The following is a 20,337-nucleotide window of genomic DNA, read 5'->3' on the forward strand; positions in this document are numbered from 1 at the left end:
TGCTCAGGAGGGGGTGGGGTGGGGCGTGGTGGGGCCACTTTGGCCCAGGCCTTTATTGGGGAAAACACAGGGAGTCACTTGGTCTTGTTCTTGCCTTTGCCTGGAGGTAGCTGGAGGGGCCGCTCGAGGGTGGTCAGCTTGCTGCTGAGCCTTTCCTCACTGGCTTTGAGCCGCTCCTCCACCAGTTGTTGGAGCTGCCGCAGCTCCTTGTTCATCTGGTTCTTGATGTAGGCTCGGAGGATGGAGACCTGGCCTGCAGGGGCGGGGAAGAAGGGGCGGGTCAGGGGAGAGGCCATGGGGCTGAGGGACCGACCCCTAGCCAGGCATGCACGACCTTCAAGGGGGACTACCCCAGGAGTGACCCAGGTGGCAGTGTTTCTTCAATTCAGGAAATGTCAGCCAGCCCTTCTAGAAGAGAAAGATGGGCAGAGGTTTTATGTACGCTGCATTTCCCAATTGCTCCTTTAGCAGCTGTGTGACCTCAGGCAGGTGACTGAACATTTCCTCCTGTGTAAAATCCAGTGATAACACTTAACTAGGATTGAGAGAGGAGTAAATGGGTTAATATGTGTAAAATGCAGGAATTCCTTGGTGGTCCAGTGATTAGGATTCCATGCTTCCACTTGGGCCACAGGTTCAATTCCTGGTTGGGGAATTCAGATTCCACAGGCCACTTGGCACAGGCAATATATGTATATAAAATGCTTAAAACAAGGCCTGCCTAGCACATAGTATTGCCAGATGTGTGCTGGCTGTTACTGTCGTTGGTTTTATAATCCTTTTCTGGAGCTCCTGCCTCACCCCCCAGCAGCTGTGCTTTTATTTTGTTCCATCTTGGAACATGCATTCTCCATAAGGAATCATTTGGAGAAAGGACACCATGACTAAAATGAAAAATCTGAAGTCCTGAACCCTTGATTTCACACCTGCCCAAAGTCACAGGGAGCCCCAACCCCTCCAGGTCCTCACTTGGCTCTGGCTTTGGCTGGACCACTGTTTCCGGTTCCACCTCCTGTGCGATGACTGCCTGCTGTTCCACCTCTCCTCCCTTTTCTTTCTCTGTAAGCCAGAAGCAGAAGGAGGCATCAGCCCCAGCCCCAGTGCAGTCCAGCTCTTGCCCCAGCATTCTCCCTTACCTGTCTCATCCTCTGACCAGAGGCTGGGTGGCTTTAGCCCCATGTAAGTCAAAGAGAGATCCAGCCGCACCTGGGAAGAGGAAGGAAATCAACTGCACTGGGGAAAGAGGAGAGACGAGGGGCGGCCTCTTGTAGCCCCTGGCCCAGTACCTGGGGTGTGAAGACATATTTGTAGAGCTTGAAGTGGCGGAAGTAGGTATTCACCACATAATCCGCCAGGGCCAGCAGCTGTTCCTCCTTAAAGAGGTCGATACTGAAAGGGGGGCGCTGTGGATATGATTGGGAGTTAGAGGACTGACCCCCTCCCGAAACCATCACCTTTTCTCCAAGTGCCTGGCAGTCCAGGAGCAGGAAGACCCCATTGGGGCCTTCAGAGGAAGATAAGGGTAATGAGTGTGAGAGAGGGTGGGAGGCTGGGCTGGACCTTAAGGCGGTGGGGGGATGGGGAGAGTGAAACTGACCCTGACTCCATGGCAAAAAAGAACACTGGTGAAGTAGCGGTAACATTCCTCCACATTGCCCAAGGGTGTTTCTGGGAGGGAAAGCAAGATGTGACATTGAGTCCCCTCCCTGATAATCACATTTTACTCACTCAACAGCTACTTACTGATCATGAGCTTTAGAAGTAGACAGATCTAGGCAACAAATATTGAGTACCCATTCTGCACTGTTCTAGGCACTAAACAAGACAGACAAGGTCCTGCCCTTAAGAAGTGTATATTCCAGTGGAAGTGACAGGAAAGCGAGAAATACATAATTTAGCTCTCATTAAGCATTCTGTAGAAAATGGGTTTCAGGAATAAAGAGCTGTTTTATTAAGCACTGTGTATATATTTACACATATTACACATAACATTTCTCGGAACAGTTGAATAACTTAGTGTTGTAGCCTGATTATAGATAAGGAGATAGAGGATTTCAAAGGTGAAGTAATTTGTGTGTGATAACTTCTGTTAGTGATGACAGAACAAAGATTCCAGGTGGTAATCCTGCTGTTAGTTCCCCTGATCACTTGTGCCAGCCTCCTCCTCCTCTGCCCTGGACTCAGGCCCTCGGGGAGCCCCCTCCTCTTACCAATACAGGCCTTGTGAAGATCTTGGAGCAGGGCACAAGCTGTTGAGGTCTGCTCCAGGGAGAAGCCCTGCTGGCGGCAGAAGATGAGTGCATGGGAGAAGAGGTCCAGAGTGATGGCATCCCGCAGGCTCTTCTCAGGAGAACCTAGTCCCAACAGCTCGGCCAGCACCCTTGGGAGGGAGAGAGGAAGGAATCAGTGACAACTAGAGTCTCCCTTCCCTGCTCCACACTAGTGCACAACAGGCTTTGGAGCCAGGCATTCCTCATGCCTTCCCAGCCCACCTTCCCCTCAGCTGTCCCCCAAAGCTAGCTCTTCCCCTCCCTACTCCCCTCCCCCCCATACTCCCTCATCTCCTCAGTGCTGGCTGTCTTCTCCAGCATGTGCATGGAATGGATGTCCAGGTACTTCCTGTCATAGGAAAAGAGAGGAAAACGTGTTGGTGTCCATCATGCATTAGTTTGATGATATGACTGTGGTGGTGAGTGCATTGGACTGGGAACCAAGAGAGCTGAGTTAGAGGTCTGGCCCTTCCACTAACTTGCTATGTCACTTTAAGTAGGTCACTTCCCTCTCTGGGCCTCACTTTCTCCATCTGTAAATGGCTTAAATGAACTCTAAGAATCCTCTTCATTTATAAAACCTAGAGTTAGGAAACTTGAGTTCCGGTTTCTGCCTCTCCCGTGCTGTTTAACTGGGCAAATTTCCCTCTGTGAGCCTTGGTGTCCCCATTTGTACAATGCTCCGTAGAGGCAATGATACATTTACATTCTCAGTCTTTGGCTACCTTCTTCTCACACTCTGTCTTTGGACTGGGACAGCAGGAGACCTGGCTTATAGTCATCTTGGGTAATTGCATCTCTGGGCCTCAGTTTCCTCATCTGTAAAATGGAGATACCAGTGCTATTTGACAGGATTGTTGGGAAGCCCTAAAGGAATAATACAAGTGTGAAGGGTAACTTTCCCCCCAGACTTCATACTCACCATATACAGATCCGGGGCTGGGGCAGCGGCGGCTGAGGAGAGAAAGCGAATTGGGAAAGGCAGGGCTGTGTTGTTTCTGGCCCCTAGTTCTTGGCACGTTGCGAATCTCTATCGGCCTAAGGACGTGCTAAGTTGCCTTCTCATCTTGAGGACTGCTGCTGCTGCTGCTAAGTCGCTTCAGTCGTGTCCGACTCTGTGCGACCCCATAGACGGCAGCCCACCAGGCTCCTCTGTCCATGGGATTCTCCAGGCAAGAACACTGGTGTGGGTTGCCATTTCCTCCTCCAATGCATGAAAGTGAAAAGTCAAAGTGAAGTCGCTCAGACGTGTCCGTCTCCTAGCGACCCCATGGACTGCAGCCTACCAGGCTGCTCCGTCCATGGGATTTTCCAGGCAAGAGTACTGGAGTGGGGTGCCATTGCCTTCTCCAATCTTGAGGACTAGATAGGAGCAATGCTGCCGGGCTGGGCTTCAGCGATCCCTAAGTACTATTCATGAGCATATAACAAGCGGGGTCACACACCTCTGCCTCCTCACCAAAGCAGCCCGGGGAAACTTCTTAAATTTTAGTCAACATAACGTCGGGTGGCGCCCTGATGGGGAACCCTTTTTAAACATCCATGATCGAATCACTGTCCCGTCCTCACCGGGAACAAGTTGGCTGAAGGATCGTTATCGACATCCACCGAAGCCACGGTCCCGGATTCGGTCCGCACACCTGTTCCCATACGCGTGGCCGATTCATCCAATGAGCTGAGGTCTTTTTCGGGTTCTCGCCGCAGTTCGTAATGCTGTACAAGCTCCGACTGCATTTTTAGTCCCTGGAATTGGCTGGACTTCCGGCGGATCATCTTGTCGCTCTTTTGTGCTGGGGGTCACCACAGGATCTGTCTTGCCTCGGTTCCGGGACAGCCGGTTCTCAGGCAGCCACTGCCAAGGCCTGGCCCTCTATCGACGCTCCAGCCAATTTGCGTTGCAGAGATGCCCGGGGCAGCCAATCCGCTGGCGGCGTCTCTCTCGTCTCAACGATGACCGTTGCTAAGGGAATTCCTGGAGCCGGGGAGAAAGTGTAAGGCTCTCTCCAATCAGTGAGGAGAGAGTGCGCGTGCGTAATAAGATGCAAGCCCCGCCCTCATGGCCTCCTTTCAAAGTTGCTAATCTGGGGCCGGCGGTGTCTTTAGGACTGGAAAGTAGACCTGTGTTATCGGTTACCATGGGAACTGTTTACTGGCCAATCACGGAGAGAAGAGAGTTCGGAAAGAAACCCATAGAGACCCGAGAGGCGGGACAAAGCGAGACCAATAGAAACAGGAAGTGAAGACAATTTCGCCACATCCGGGGCTGCCCCTGGCGCCTGCGCTCTGTGCTGGGGAGGCCAGTGACGTCCGGTGGAGTCCAAGATGGCGCCCTTGGGCTGATCCTGCTGCCGGTGAGGGGCCCAGGGCCAGCGGGGCAGGGACCCTCTGGTAGGTGAGGGGGAGTTGCGTGATTGCGGAGCTCCGGCCGCCTCCACATCTTTTCGCTCTGTCTTCTGCAGGTGATAGGAGTGCAGCCTCCGCCTGCCTGACGTCCCTCGGGAGACCCTGCTCCTCTCTTCGCTGCCGCGGCCATGTCTGGGCCCGGCAACAAACGCGCCGCTGGGGATGGGGGTTCGGGGCCCCCAGAGAAGAAGTTGAGCCGCGAGGAGAAGACCACCACCACGCTCATAGAGCCCATTCGCCTGGGAGGCATCTCTTCCACGGTTCGTGGGTTCCTGCCTCAAAACTTGCTAGAACTCCCATCTGTTTTTCCTCCACATCGTCCTGAACTTAACTCCCAATTCCCCAAGCTTAGCAAGATCCACTTTACAGAACACTCTGCTGAAGGAAACCGAGGACACGACGTCAGCCTTCCCTTTACAGATAGGAAAACGGGTTCCCACAGGGCGTGTGGCTTGTCAAAGACTTCAGTAGGAAGAGGCAGAAGCAGAACATGATCCGCCTCACAACCGAGACGCTTTCTCTGTGGGTGTCTGAGCTTCGTTAAATCCTAATGGCAGTTCATTTGGGGAGGCTCCCCACTTCCATCCGTTGCATTTGCTTTTCTTGTCTTTCTCTGTGATTGGGTTCTTGGGTCCTGCTTGACCCTCTTCTTGGCCCCTTTATTTCCTTGGTAGGAGGAGATGGACCTCAAGGTTCTGCAGTTCAAGAACAAGAAACTTGCAGAGCGGCTGGAACAGAGACAGGCATGTGAAGACGAACTCCGAGAACGAATTGAGAAGCTGGAGAAGCGGCAGGCCACAGATGATGCCACCCTCCTCATTGTCAATCGCTACTGGGCCCAGGTGGATGTCGCTCTTCTTTCGAAGACCTGGCCTTGATCCAGCTGCCAATCCTCAGATCCCTCTACTAGGAAAGGAGTATCAAGCTGGGAAGCACCTGAGGGATTCATAACATTTTTGGTGCTTTCTCCCTTCAGCTGGATGAAACTGTGGAAGCCCTTCTCCGACACCATGAGAGCCAGGGGGAGCTGTCTTCAGGGACAGAGGCACCTGGAACCCAGGAGGGGCCGACACGTGATGAGACCCCTCTCACAGAGCCAGGGACTTCGGAGCTGAGGGGTAGGGCCAGAGCCCTAGGATCTGGGAAGCTTAATTAAGTTATGGGAAAGGTCCTGGAGAGGAGGGGACTTTGATATTATTAGGCTGCCGAATTCCCCGCCTGCAAACACACACAATTGATTTCCTTTCTAGGCCACAAAGGGCAGTGGGTAAGAACACAGGCTTTGAAATCTGAGTGATATGGTTAAGAGTGCAATTCACATCTTGACACCTGTAGTTCAAAAAAATATTAAATGTTGACTGTGTACTTGGCATTGTTGTAGATTTGGAGAAGACAAATAACCAAAAAGAGATAACTTACTGCCCCAACCATTAGGAAAGGAAGTGATTAAAACCACAAGAAAGACGTTGCAGGGGGCAGGGAGGCCTGAAAGGGAGTTAGTGTGTGTGCACTTTAGTTTAGATCGGGGAAGGCAGAGAAGGCGTCCCTGAGGAAGTGATTTGGTAGCTCTCTGGCCTTAGGGACATTGCCTCCCTGAACCTTTGTTATTTCACTTTTAAGACGAGGATAACACAGTCCTGCAGGTGTTGGTTGTGTTGATTTAGTAAGCTATAGAGTGCTGAAGGGCTCAGTCTGGCACTTGGTACAGAGTAGTGGTGACTGTTGCTGTTGTCCTCACGAGGATCTGTCCGTCCCTCCCAGAGCCCCTGCCAATGCAGCTGCGGCCCCCTCTCAGTGAGCCAGCCTTGGCTTTTGTGGTGGCCCTTGGTGCAAGCAGTAGTGAGGAGGTGGAGCTGCAGCTGCAGGGCCGCATGGAGTTCTCCAAGGCAGCTGTGTCCCGTGTTGTGGAGGCCTCTGACCGCCTGCAGCGCCGGGTGGAAGAACTCTGTCAGCGAGTATATAGCCGAGGTTAGTTCTTTATGCCCCCACCCCCGAGGTGCCCCAACTTTCATTTCTCTCTTCATGGTATCCCCTCCTCAGTGCTCCTAGCCCAGAGGCAACCACAGTTCCCCAAGGGATAAATCAGCCACGTTCTCAGGAGAAGGGTTAAACTGTCAGTGGGGGATCTGGCTTTGATTTCTGGAGTTGACGTCTAGAGAGATGGGTAGAAGGAGTTGTTGATACTGGGGGAGGGGGTCCTCCTCCCTTGGGGCTGGAGACCTCTTGGGAGCACTTTTCACAAATCTTAGTGGCAGTTACTGATCCATCCAAGGCATAGCATCAAGAGCCCAACCTTAGTTCTGTCAGCCCCACCCGGGCGTCCTGGGCAGATGGCTCTCCTCTCTGAGCTGGTCTCCTCCTTTGTACAGTAGGGATAAAGACTCCTGGCTTTGTCATGAGAAAGTGGCAAGACAGCTGGTGGATCACACTGGGCACATAGCAGAGTCCAGAATGAGTTAGTACTTTGACCCACTGCCCTGGACTTGGCTCTTACCTGAGCCCTGCCTTCCCAGGGGACAGTGAGCCCCCCGGCGAGGCGGCTCGGGCACGCACCCGGGAACTGGGCCGTGAGAATCGGCGGCTACAGGACTTGGCCACCCAACTACAGGAGAAGCACCACCGCATCTCATTGGAGGTGGGAGTTGGGATTTGGGGGTGGGATTGGAACCAGGACAGGGTTTGGATTAGTTGGACACCCAAGGATCTTGGGGAGCCAAGTCTGTCATCTAAGCCTCTGTCCCCTTCATTGTCCCCAGTACTCTGAGCTCCAGGATAAAGTGACATCTGCAGAGACCAAAGTGCTGGAGATGGAGACGACAGTAGAGGACCTGCAGTGGGACATTGAGAAGTTGCGGAAGCGGGAGCAAAAACTTAATAAGCATCTGGCAGAAGCCTTAGAGCAGGTGAGGCTCGGGGCTGGGTCAGATGGAGCCTGAACAGAGTACATGGGGCCCTAACTTCTCTTCTCGACACCCATCTGTCCATCTCTTCTCTCCACAGCTCAACTCTGGCTACTATGTGTCTGGGAGCTCTTCAGGCTTCCAGGGGGGCCAGATCACACTCAGCATGCAGAAGGTGAGCAGCAGCATTCTTCCTGGTCCCTCCCGCAACTTTTTCTCTACTCTACCCTTGAACTTCCCCCTTAGAATTAGGGACAAACATCAGCTGTGGTCTTGGAGGTCTTTGCCTGTCTCTCACAGTGTTCTTTGTTTTATTGTTTAATATCTGTATTCAGTGAATAGTTGCTGAATACTGAATGTTAGCTACTGTGTAGAAAGCAGTTATTTTGGAGAACAAAACAGAAACCTGTCATGGAGCTTAAGTTCTAGTTGGGGGAGTTAATAAGAAGTAGGTGAATCTTATATCAGTTGATTAAAAGTCCGTCAGTCAGTTCAGTCCAGTCACTCAGTCATGTCCAACTCTTTGCAACCCCATAGACCGCAGCACACCAGGCCCCCCTGTCCATCAGTAACCCCCGGAGTTTACTCAAACTCATGTCTGTTGAGTGTGATGCCATCCAACTGTCTCATCCTCTGTTGTCCCCTTCTCCTCTCGCCTTCAATTTTTCCCAGCATCAGGGTCTTTTCAAATGAGTCAGTTCTTCACATCAGATGGCCAAAGTATTGGAGCTTCAGCATCAGTCCTTCCAAAGAATATTCAGCACTGATTTCCTGTAGGATGGACTGGCTAGATCTCCTTACTGTCCAAGGGATTAAAAGTACCACTGAGGAAAGAGGTGTTGGTTGTGTTGGAGGCATTTGGCATTCTCGTTGTGTAGCTGAGAAGGGGCCTGCTGCCGGTCCCATTCCCTGTCCTGCTTTTGCTCTCTCACTTCTTTGTCACTGCACATTTTTTTTTCTTTTTTTGGTGCTGCAAAGTCATTGTTCCCTGTCCTCCTTTCCTCAGCTTCCTCTTCAGGTCTTCCAGGAAGGCTTCCTTGACCCCGTCAGGTACAAGCCTTGGTTCCCAGCACTGACCGTGCAGTATTGCATTTTCTCCTACTTGACTAGGAACGTTTAGGAAAGTGCCTGGGTCTGGTTTGTCCCCGGGCCTTCAGAGTCCATCACTGCTCCACATAGGGGAGCTTGGGCAGAGCACATGGTGGGGCTGTGAGGGACACATGCCTCATGCCCTGGCCCTGCCTCCCACTGGCCTCCCCACTCCACAGTTTGAAATGCTGAATGCGGAGTTGGAGGAAAATCAGGAATTGGCCAATAGCCGCATGGCAGAGCTGGAGAAGCTGCAGGCCGAACTTCAGGGGGCCGTGCGGACCAATGAGCGCCTCAAGGTGAGTTGTGTTTGGGGCTGGGAAGGCATTAGCCTGCAGGGTGGGCACTGAGCTCTCCTTCCTCTTGCTGAGTGAGCTCAGACATCCTGCCCCTAGGTAGCATTGCGGAGCCTTCCCGAGGAGGTGGTCCGGGAGACGGGGGAGTACCGGATGCTGCAGGCGCAGTTCTCACTGCTCTACAATGAGTCTCTGCAAGTGAAGACCCAGCTGGACGAGGCCCGCGGGCTGCTGCTGGCCACCAAGAATTCCCACCTGAGGCACATTGAGCACATGGAGGTATGCCGGTGGAACAGGGGTAAGGGTCAGGCCCTCTGGGTCAGGTTGTTCCTGGGTCAAGGGTGTCAGAGTCCGGGGTGCCTGCCAGAGATCCCTTGGGAATAAATTCCTAAGCCACTGAGGTCTGAGGTTGAGGGTGGGCTTGTGTGGGTCCTTAATGCCTCACCTCACAGAGTGATGAGCTGGGGCTGCAGAAGAAGCTACGCACCGAGGTTATACAGCTGGAGGACACGCTGGCCCAGGTTCGCAAGGAGTACGAGATGCTGCGCATTGAGTTTGAACAGAACCTGGCGGCCAATGAGCAGGCGGGTATGTGCGAGGACAGGGTTGAGGTGGGGCCTTTTGTGGGATTGCTGGGCCCTGGTGTGGCCAGATGCTTGTCCAGAGGTTAGATCCTTTCCTTTCACAGAGCCTCATTTCCCTGTGGAAAATGGGGACCCCACCACAAGGCTTAAAGATGCAGTGAGGCTTACAGCCGCCTGAGGTGGCTGATGGTGCCAACTCTGCCAGAACAGGAGCTGTCAGCCTCGTCCATGATTCTCTGGCCTTTAGGGTGCCTCTCCACTAGTTCATTTTACAAAGGTTTATTGAACACCTCTTTTGAGTCAGGCTCAGTTCTAAGCTTTGGGATTATACCAGTGAACAAAATACAAAGAATCACTGCTGTTGTGGAGCTGTGTTACAGAGAGAGAGGACAGACGACAAAGGGAAAATTGAACGTGTGTAGTAGTAGTAACAAGTATACCAAGAAAAGTAAAGCAAGGAGGGAAGGTAAAGAGGTATTAGGAGAAATGCCAGGGACATGAAACGAAGATGACAGTTGTTTAAGAAGCTAAAGGAAGTGGACTAACTTGTGAATTTACAGTTATGTGTTCCTTTGAAGGAAATCTGGAAGTATTTTTGAAATCTTCATTAGCAAAAATAACACACAGCATCAGATTATGTTTGGGTGAATTTTCTTCCGTTATCTACTGAGCTCACTCCCTCTGTATAAGGCTTCAGTTGTTCTCTCCTTCATAGTGAGAGTGACAGCTCTGGCCCTGCCTCTCCCCTCACTGAGGGGTTGGGCCCCTAACCCAGGGACCAGTCTGACCTTGGTTTCCTGTACTCCTCCAGGGCCCATCAACCGCGAGATGCGCCACCTTATCAGCAGCCTACAGAACCACAACCACCAGCTAAAGGGGGACGCCCAGCGATACAAGCGGAAACTGCGCGAAGTGCAGGCCGAGATTGCCAAGGTGAGGAGCGGGCTGCCCAGGGAAGCCCATGGCTAGGCCCCAGTGAGCATGTTTCACCTCAGCCCTGTTCTCTCTCTGCTTTGCAGCTCCGGGCCCAGGCCAGTGGCTCTACTCACTCCATCCCCAGCCTGGGCCACCCAGAGGACTCCAGCCTCAGTGCCCCAGTCCCAGGGAAAGAAGAGGGTGGGCCAGGCCCTGTTGGTGCCCCCGATACCAGAAAGGAGATGGCTTCCATGCCTGGCGCTGCCCTTACTACCTCGTCAGCGAAGAAGGAAGACGTGGTGGCCTCCGAGGAAGAGACCCAGGCCCTGACCCCCGGGGCCCAGGGACCCTCTTCCCGGGGCCGAGAACCTGAGGCCAGACCCAAGCGGGAGCTTCGGGAGCGAGAAGGGCCTGTTCTGGGACCCCCATCTGTAGCCTCGGCTCTCTCAAGGGCTGATCGGGAGAAGGCCAAAGTGGAAGAGGTCAAGAGAAAGGAATCAGAACTCCTCAAAGGTCTCCGAGTAGAGCTCAAGTGAGGCCCTGTTCTTTTCTCCCTCCCACCCGTGCCCAATGACCTCCAGCCCTACTCACCCAGCCTTCCTCCTGTGCCTTCCCCAGGAAGGCCCAGGAAAGCCAGAAGGAGATGAAATTGCTCTTGGACATGTATAAGTCTGCACCCAAGGAACAGCGGGATAAGGTGCAGCTCATGGCAGCGGAACGCAAGGCCAAGGCTGAGGTGAGGGCAGGTAGGGTCTGTGCAGAAAGGCTGCCCCAGGGTGGGGGTGGGGGGCAGTGACCAGAGTTGAGCCCTGGGTCAGCAGGAAGCAGTGATGAGAGAGCTCCCTCCTGGTGGTTATAGGTCGATGAACTCCGAGGCCGCATCCGGGAACTGGAGGAGAGGGATCGGAGGGAAAGCAAGAAGATCGCGGACGAGGATGCCCTGCGGCGCATTCGTCAGGCGGAGGAGCAGATTGAACACCTGCAGCGCAAGTTGGGTGCCACCAAGCAGGTGTGACCCCCACCCCATCCCCAGCTTTGAATGTTGGCATTCCTTAAACCTCCTGGTCTAGCACATGGCCGGGGTCCACTCTGTGGGTCTTTGTACAGCCGTGTTTTCCTGCGGTTTCCCCACAGTTGATCTTGTCCGTCTCCCACGTTCCGTCTTGCCCCTGCCCACTTGCTGCAGGAGGAGGAGGCTCTGTTGTCAGAGATGGATGTGACCGGCCAGGCCTTTGAGGACATGCAGGAACAAAATGGGCGGCTGCTCCAGCAGCTGCGAGAAAAGGATGACGCCAACTTCAAGCTGATGTCAGAGCGGATCAAAGCCAACCAGATTCATAAGCTGCTGCGGGAGGAGAAGGATGAACTGGGCGAGCAGGTTCTTGGCCTCAAGTCCCAGGTAGGGCTGCCCCAGGCTTGTTAGGGTGGGACTGGAGAGGCAGGGGCTCCCCAGCACTGAGTCCCCACTCCTGTCCTTAGGTGGATGCCCAGCTCCTGACCGTGCAGAAGCTGGAGGAAAAAGAGCGAGCCTTGCAGGGCAGCCTTGGGGGTGTGGAGAAGGAGCTGACACTGCGCAGCCAGGCCCTGGAGCTCAACAAGAGGAAGGTAAGGCAGATGACCTGGGCCAGAGCCTGGCTCTGCTGCCCTACGCAGCCCCGTTCATGTCTCAGACACTTAATGTGTGCCAGACCCTGTGCTGAGGACTTGCCCTGTTGGGTCGTGTTTCGCCTTAAAGTAATCCTACAACAGTTTTCATCATTATCTCCTGTTCTGTAAGGGAGAAGGCTGAGGTTTAGGGAGATAGTTGACTTGTTCAAGAGAGAGTGGAAGTGGAATTTGGGCCCAGGTCTCCTTGACTCCACAGCCCATGTCCTGAGCACTGCACTAGCTGTCTCTGTTACATAGTTGTATTAATCCTAAGAAATGTCTCTAGCTCATGGTAGTTGTTGTTCTGAGGGGAACAGAATCAGGAGTGACATCACTCCTCCAGTTCATGGTAAAGGCTTAACATTGACTTTCATCTTTTTTCTCCTCTGGGCTTCTGTCTGTTTGGTTCATTCGTTTAAGCAATGTTAGTCATGCTTTTGCTGGGTACCAGGACTGCACTGAGTGCTGGGGAGATCACAAGAACAAATCACCTCTGCTGGAAGTGAGAGCTTCCAGTTATGAGGGGCAGAGAGCAAGCTGATAATCACACAGATTAAGCAACACTGTTTCAGATCACAGCATGTCTTTCTTTGTTTGGCCGCACTGCATGGCTTGTTAGACCACGGCAGTGAAGGCCTGGAATTCTAACCACGTAGCCCCCCGGAAACTCACAGCATGTCTTATGAAGGAAATAGAACTGTATGAAAGAAAAACAGAAGAACCTCTCTCAGGAGGTGACATTTGAGCTGAGGCTTCAGGGAGCCGCAGAGAGAAAGTCTCTGTGTTGGGGGAGTTGAGGGGAGCAGAGTACCCTGTGGAGGCTCAGAGACAGGAGAGAGGGTTATGCAGGTCAGGAGCCAGAAGTGCTAGGAATGAGGAAGACAAGGTGAGGCTGGTGGGGTCAGGAGACAGAATCAATTTCAGTGAAGATATTGGACTTATCCCAAGAGCAGGAACCACTGGACAGTTGACATAAGCGTCTTTGGGCCATGGCTCCACACGCTTGGCTCCCCAAGGGCCAGCTGTGCCCCTCCTCCCCATTCCACCCACCTCAGGCCGTGGAAGCAGCCCAGCTGGCCGAGGACCTGAAGGTGCAGCTTGAGCACGTGCAGACACGGCTGCGAGAGATCCAGCCTTGCCTGGCTGAGAGCCGGGCTGCGCGGGAGAAGGAGAGCTTCAACCTCAAGAGGGCTCAGGTGTGTGGTTGGCAGGGAGTGGAGGCGGGGGCGGGGCCAGCAGGTTTGGATTGAGGACCCTTGCACTCAGCCTGCCCCCTTCTCCTGCTTCAGGAGGACATCTCCCGGCTTCGGCGCAAGCTGGAGAAGCAGAGGAAGGTGGAAGTTTACGCAGATGCTGATGAAATCCTCCAGGAGGAGATCAAGGAATACAAGGTAGGGCTGTCGAGCTAGGTTGTGCTCCACGAACCTGGGAAATCTCAGACTGGGGGTTGGTGAAGCTCCAGGGGGTAGTCCAGGGAACCCAGAAATAAGGTAGGATAGCAAAACCTGGGCAGAATCCATTGTGGAGAATCAAGAGAGCTCTCAAGTGTGGTGCACATATACTGCATGCCAGATAGAGTGCTGAGTGTGGGAGGACTGGGACCTATACCTGGCCTTGGGTCTCTTGAAACTGACAGTCTGGTGGAGGAGGCAGCCAAGTAATTCTTTTCCTCTGAGTGATGAGCAGTGTGATGGCAAAGGCCAGAGGGGTTGGGGGCAGTCAGGGGAGGCCCTTAATAGCTCTGGGCGTGGTGGGGAGGGGGGCACGGTCAGCCGACTTCCTGAAGGAATAGCCTCCAGAGGAGAACTGCAGAGGGATTCAGCGTTGGCCATGAGGAATGGAGATGAAAGGGTCCAGCAAAGGGAGAGGCAGAGGTGGAGGCCCCTAGTTGAGAGAGGCGTGCTGGAAGCACAGCTGGACAGTGGTAGTTAAAAGGACAGAACCTGGGCTTTTAATAAGTCACAAGCCTGGGGGGTGGGGAGGGGGTGTTGGGCAGTGTCACATCCTGAAGGTTAGTGAGCCAGGTTGAGATTCTTGGCTTATTCAGTAGTCATTGTGGAGACATCCAAGGGTTTTAGACTGGAGAGTGACATCTCAAGGATATTGAGGATGAGGTACTTACTTGTGGGACTTCTTGGGAGGCTGTCTGGGAGGACAAAGCAGAAGGGCTGGTGTGGAAGACAGAGGCTTTGGGGGATTGTCAGCAGAGGTGAAGGCAGAAGCCACGTGGAACTGGTCACTCAGGGAGGGCCTGTGGCCTGAGACGAAACGGGTCATTTTCCCTGAGCAACCTCAAAGCTTAAATAATGGACAGAGGAGGGATTTCTCTGGTAGTCCAGTGGCTAGGACTCCACACTCCCAATTTCGGGGTCCTGGTTCAATCCCTGGTCAGGGAACTAGATCCCACATGCCACAACTAAGACCCAGCACAGCTAAACAAATAAATAATTTTTTAAAAAAGAAGGAAGGAGAGCCTCGTAGAGTGAGATGACTGGAGAAGTTTCAAGCAGGCAGGGGTGAGTGAGTCAGAGCACCAAGAAGGCACATGAAGCAAGTGATGAAAGATACCTTTTGCGTTTGACAGTCTTGGTGGAAATGGTTATTGGGTAGAGGTGAAGGTCAGATCACCTAGACTCACTGGGAGTGGAAAAGACTGAGGGTGAGTCAGTAAAAAGACAACCTTTTGGAGCAGTTTGGCCTTGTAGGGGTGGAGACAGCTGAAAGGGGAGAAGGGAAGGACTTTGGGAGAAGTTACAGACTGGAGCCTGTCAAATGCTGGTGGGTAGGATTCTGAGAGCTAGAGAAGAGGTGATACTTGTGTGGAGTGGCTGAGGTAGTGCACTGGGCTGGGATTTCAGGCAGGATAGAGAAAGATTATTGGGAATGCTGTGTGGAGGGAATTTCCTATCTGGAGTAGGAGGTGAGACCTTTCGGCAAGTGGGAAATTTCAAGGTAAGAGAGATTTATAAAACCTCCATAGAGAGAAATGAATCAAGTGGCCCACAGCAGGATCTCAGGGGAGCACCAGGGATGGGCCCAGTGGAGGGTTGAGAGCAGCAGATTTCTAGTGGCACTGCCATGCCCAGCTGTGACTTAGCAAGTAGAAGGTAAACAGTCAGCTTAAGCCAGGATTGGGGTTTTGCCAAAGAAGGCTAGTGCGGCAAGGGATGAAGCCCCAGGGCAGAGGAGCTCAGGCTGGAGCCTGTGGGTCATTGACCTTTAGCAGGGACTTGTGACCACTGGGCATCACCACCCAAGTTAGAGTCTAGACTGTTCCTATCTAGTTTTGATAGTAACTAGATAGTATCAGGCTGGGCTCCCCGGCCTGTTTCCTCATGTGGAAAGTGCTTATCCCTACCTCCCAGGGCTATCGTGAGAGTTTGGTGCAGCCTGCTGTGGGGTGGTCTGAGTATGAACCATCTCTTGCTGTCAGCTTGGGATCTGGGCACTGTCAGGACTGTTCCTGAGTTGACGCCTTTGCCTGGCCCAGGCGCGGTTGACCTGCCCCTGCTGTAACACCCGCAAGAAAGATGCAGTCCTTACCAAGTGCTTCCACGTTTTCTGCTTCGAGTGTGTTCGGGGCCGCTATGAGGCCCGCCAGAGGAAGTGCCCCAAGTGCAACGCCGCCTTTGGTGCCCATGACTTCCACCGCGTCTACATCAGCTGAACACGTAACTCAGGGGACTTTGGAACACCATGGACCCTGGGGGCTGTGCCTCCAGTCTCACCCCACCCCACATCCAGCGTCCCCCACCTTCCATTCTGGACCCTGTGGGCCCAGCCCCTCCCCACATGGTTGGTTCAGGGGCCCTAGTGCATGCTAGTGGGTGTGGGATTAGCCAAGCTCAGTTCCACCTTTTCCCCCTAGGTCAGAACTCCAGCCTAGGGGGCACTTGCCCTGCAGGAAAGGTCTGCTGTGAGAGCCCTGAGGGGCCCAGAGCACTCAACGAAACTTGCTGGCAGCTGGCCCTAACCCTTCTCCAGCTTTTTCCACAGCCCCATCCCAGCCAAAAAGTGGAAATTCCCCAGGCTGTGACCTCCCACACAAGTGGAGGCTCACTACCTACTTAACACACTCACAAGTTAGGACCAGGGTTGGTCAGATCCCCAGCTCCTTGCTCTGAGACTGGGCCCTGGGGCCCAGGGATACTTTCCTTCACTCTCTGCTCCCCAGACCTGAGCAGACCTTCCCTTCTGTGGAGTTGCTTGGGCTCTTTGGTCCTATGCTAAGAGCATCCCCTTGGTGGGAGCACTGTCCTCTTCTGGGAGGCTCCAAGTTCGCTGCAGTCACCTTGCACTCATCTGGGGAGTGAACCAAGATCATCAGTTTCTATCCTAATCAGACCCCTCCCAATCTCTCCTCCGTTCCCAGGCCCGACTTCCCAGGTCTGTGCTGGGTCCCTCACCCTGACCCTGCTTTCATCCAGGTGGCCTTTAGTGGAGGCAGAACTTCCCATGGGGAAAGGGACAGACTAGCCCACTGTGCCAACTTCCAATCATTCCAGGTAGAAGAGCTTCATCTAATGCCCCGTGACTGAGCCTGTACCTATATGATGCTTCCTGTGCTGTCTGCCCAAGCAAACTCTATGGGCTATAAGGGCAGTCCAAGGGGGTCTGGGAGGTGGAGCTGCTGACAGGTGCAAGGGTCCACTCTGACCCACAGCCCCTGCTCTAGAGATGTCTTGTATAGGCTGTTTTGAATAAACGTCCAACCCTCAGCCTATAGTCCAGAGCCAGGCTTCCTGCCCTAAACGCGGTCCCGGATTTTGGCTGTTAAAACTGCCCTAAACGCGGTCCCGGATTTTGGCTGTTAAAACTTAACTCCCAAAAAAAAAAAACTTAACTCCCAGAGCCTCCCAGGCTGGCGAGTGAACCTAGAGGGCCTGCACAGATCAGACCCCACTCTCGCCACCTGCTTATTATACTGTTGTCCATGGTCCCAGACTGGGCCCGTGGGAGGGGCATGTCTGCAAGGAGAAGCGTCATGGTCAGCACTCAGCCGCCAGCTTGCTCTCCTGTTCCCACCAGGAAGAGCCGACTCCCTGGATCGGCTTGCCACCCCGCCTCCCCGCGCCTGCGATCATTGGCCGCAGGGAAGCCGGGAGCTCCGAGCTGCATCCTGGGAAATGTAGTCCCATGTTTTCACCTGGTGGCAGGTCCTCGGAGGAGACCAGGCCTGTACACCCAGTCTGGGCCATGTCTCCCCAGCGGCTTCGCCCACCCCTTCCCTTCGGATGGACAGACAGGACACCTCAGCGGGTGACTTCCTTCATTGGGACTTGCACCGTCCTCTGGCCATGTTCTCGGGAACCGTGTCTATCGGTGCTTGTGGCTTCAGTGTGCTGTCGGGTCCGCACTCGGACCCTTCACCGAGGCTGTGCTGGGCCTCGCGCTCGGGACGGTGATGACCAGGCTGGGTGCTGACGCTGGAGCTGGAACTGGAGCCATGGCCACGGGAGCGACCGCCGGTGTGTCAGCAATCACCCCCTTGCGAGACCCCACAGCCTTATCAGGAGTCGCACCTTCGCTGGGGCCAGCGGCCTTGTCAGCCTTCGGGCTCCACCTGGCGCCCGAGGTTTCGGCGGGGCCGCAGCGGCTGGTCCAAGTCGGACCCGAGACGGAGACGCGGGCTACATTGACTTCCGGTGCAGGGCTGCCGGCTGTGGGCGCGCTCGCCGAGGCACGAGCCACGGCGGGGGATGGCATCGGGCCGCCGAGGAAGTGTCCGCGGCCCCCGGCAGTGGTGGCTGGGTGGGGAAAAAACGCAGCATATTGCATCATAGAGATGCCGTCTGGCTCAGAAAGGAGCGCTGCAGGTCGGGGTCAGCCAATCCTTTGTGAGCTCTACCCTCTTTCCCAGGAGTCACCTCCACGTGGGCTCCTTACCAAATCCAAGTGACGACGTCACTTCCCCAAATCTCTCTCTTAAGCAGTCTCCATATCCGGGGGGAGGGGGGAGTCTTAAAAACTCCCAGTCCTCATGGTTAATAGACACCAAACCACTTTCTCAAGCTTGCCCCCAAGGGAGTGGGATAAAAATCCCAGAATTGTGGGAAGAGCAGGCACTGATGCTGCAGGAGGAAGAGTAAGTTCTTCACAAATGTTGGTTTTAGAATGAGCCTGCCCAATACCGGGGAGATCTGCCATAAGAGTTGGGCAGGCCCTTCCCCCTCAGTGTGCTTAATCCCTTCCAAGCACCAGTAAACTCAGTGTCTGCGATACCCTGGGCTCTTGGGACAGGGAGGTCAAAGCTCCTCCTGGCCCAGTCCTGATCTTGGCTGGCCTGTGTGGGTGAGCAGATGTTGGCCTTAGTGGCAAAGGTACCTGTTTTAGCCAGGTTCCAGTGAGATTGGCCACAGGTTCCAGGGGAGCATTTGACTTCAATCACTCTTCTTAAAAATTCCCTTAGTGGAGAAGGGAATGGCTATCCACTCCAGTACTGCCTGGAGAATTCCATGAACAGAGCAGCCTGGTGAGCTACAGTCCATGGGGTTGCAAAGAGTTAGATACAACTGAGTGACACACACACTAAATGTTTACATCAAAAAGCAAAGCTCTGAAACTTGATTAAAAAATAAGTAACACTTCCCTTGGGCTCTCTGGTGCTACACTCTGCTATATTATTTACCAAATTGCTACCATTTATGGCCAGGGTTGGAGGATGGGGCTAAAATCATGTCACTCGCCTTAATTCCCCTTTCCCCCAATGGTGTCCTTATCCCGAAGTTACTCCAACAAGGTACTCCACAGTCCAGCCTCTGCTCTCTCGCCTTTTCTCAGTTCCCACCCCACTATGCTCTTAAGCTGACACCTGTTATGCATCCTCTATCTCCCACCCCACCCCTGATCCCGACACTCACAATTTCCTGTTCCTGCAGCCCTCATCCTTCAGGTCACTGCCTCTAGCCAGTTTCCTGCCCCGCTGCTGTGGCAGGTACTATGCCTGGATCCAACCCCTTCTGCTAAGTAAGAACCAATGGGGAACCTACCTGGTGGTCCAGTGGCTGAGACTGCACTCCCAAGGCAGGGGGCTCAGGTTCGATCCCTGGTCAGGGAACTAGATCCCACATGCCACAACTACAAGTTTACCTGCTGCACCTAAGACCCAGTGCAGCCCAATAAATTAAAAAAAAGAATCAGTGGGCTCCAGTGTCTGTTCCTCCTCTGGAGTCCCCTCATTTTACAGAGGACTCCTATGCTGATGGACCTCAGTGTCTCCAGGAAATATAGAATAGCCTTCCTTATTCGCTTCTTCATGAAATCAATTCCCTCTTCTCTTTCACCCTTCCCCACCCCTTGCTTTCCAGATGGAGAAGGGAAAGGAGAGACAATTGAGCCTGCCTTGGGAGTTGGGGTTAGAAAGACAAAGGGAAGGTGTGGAGACAGCTTCCTGGCTAGGGCAGGAGGCCCCCAGCAGACTGGGGCAGAGGCAGGCACTGGGTTAGAGCTGCCTCAAGCAGTCACTTGGGCCAGGGCAAGGTTTAGGCCCAGGAGATAGTGCTGAGGCAAGCCTGCAAGGAGGATTTGGCGGTGCATCCCTGCCTGACCCAGACGATGTGGAGCCCAGGCCAGGCCCGGGCAGGCCCAGGGTGGGGGAGGAGAGGCTTGGTTGTACGCAGAGCTTGCTCCTGGTCATTCTGGTTTCCTTTACCACCTTGCAATAGATCTTAGGTAAATGGCAGCCTTCTGTTAGCCTCAGCCTCTCCACACATTGGGGGCTCATGGGCTACATCCTGAGTTAGATGACGAGCTAGGTCTCCAACCACTTCTCTTCAGGGTCTAGGGGGCTCTGGTCTGGAGGAAGGGTTGGACACAGTCCAGGACCCAGGAGAACCAGGGGAGGCGGCTGCCAGCTTCTGGAACTAAATCTGGGCGCTGTGCCTCGTGGCAGTCTGCAGAGGGTGTGGGCGTCATGGCCAGAGAGGGCTCCCTGGGGCAGCACAGCTGGCCCTGAGCCAGCCCAGTGCGAGTCACCAGGCTGCCACCCAGAAGTCGGCATGCTGTGCTGCTTGGCTCTGCCACCTTCTCAGCACATTTCTCCCCGTCTCCCAAGAGGATAGATTTTAAAGCTGTAAACCCTCAGGCTCCCACCAGCAAGCACTGGATGGAGATTTCCGGCCTCTGGGAACAGGGCTGGGCTGAGCTTTTGACTTACATGTGGACCCTGCCTTGGCAAAGAACGGGCTCTCTCAGCTTGCTCTGAACTTGAAAGAGAAGATAGAAAACACCTGGG

The 20,337-nt window shown here is 54.0% G+C and overlaps 2 protein-coding genes across 4 annotated transcripts; one reads left to right on the forward strand and one right to left on the reverse strand.

Moving 5' to 3' along the window:
* Positions 1-19: 19 nt before the first annotated feature.
* CFAP119 (cilia and flagella associated protein 119) lies at positions 20-4,223 on the reverse strand. 2 transcript variants are annotated; one of them, XM_061401696.1, is made up of 9 exons: positions 3,840-4,223; positions 3,193-3,224; positions 2,554-2,619; positions 2,211-2,380; positions 1,598-1,668; positions 1,287-1,403; positions 1,137-1,206; positions 970-1,059; positions 20-253 (listed from the first exon to the last, which is right to left on the reverse strand). In XM_061401696.1, the coding sequence occupies exons 1-9, from the start codon at positions 4,041-4,043 to the stop codon at positions 75-77; spliced, it is 999 nt and encodes a 332-aa protein (XP_061257680.1). In that variant the 5' UTR covers positions 4,044-4,223; the 3' UTR covers positions 20-74. The 2 variants fall into 2 exon arrangements, with proteins under 2 accessions (XP_061257680.1, XP_061257681.1); XM_061401697.1 differs by lacking the exon at positions 1,287-1,403.
* A 301-nt stretch (positions 4,224-4,524) lies between these two features.
* Positions 4,525-16,822, forward strand: RNF40 (ring finger protein 40). 2 transcript variants are annotated; one of them, XM_061401693.1, is made up of 20 exons: positions 4,525-4,621; positions 4,730-4,933; positions 5,348-5,515; positions 5,650-5,791; positions 6,435-6,641; positions 7,187-7,308; positions 7,430-7,576; positions 7,674-7,748; positions 8,842-8,961; positions 9,058-9,237; positions 9,411-9,546; positions 10,354-10,475; positions 10,562-10,989; positions 11,076-11,193; positions 11,317-11,466; positions 11,644-11,856; positions 11,937-12,062; positions 13,160-13,300; positions 13,394-13,495; positions 15,538-15,600. In XM_061401693.1, the coding sequence occupies exons 2-20, from the start codon at positions 4,802-4,804 to the stop codon at positions 15,574-15,576; spliced, it is 2,868 nt and encodes a 955-aa protein (XP_061257677.1). In that variant the 5' UTR covers positions 4,525-4,621; positions 4,730-4,801; the 3' UTR covers positions 15,577-15,600. The 2 variants fall into 2 exon arrangements, with proteins under 2 accessions (XP_061257677.1, XP_061257676.1); XM_061401692.1 differs by having other exon boundaries at positions 4,526-4,621; positions 15,595-16,822.
* The last annotated feature ends 3,515 nt before the right edge of the window (positions 16,823-20,337 follow it).

This window comes from Bos javanicus, chromosome 25 (genome assembly GCF_032452875.1).
Source record: "Bos javanicus breed banteng chromosome 25, ARS-OSU_banteng_1.0, whole genome shotgun sequence".
Taxonomy (NCBI): domain Eukaryota; kingdom Metazoa; phylum Chordata; class Mammalia; order Artiodactyla; family Bovidae; genus Bos; species Bos javanicus.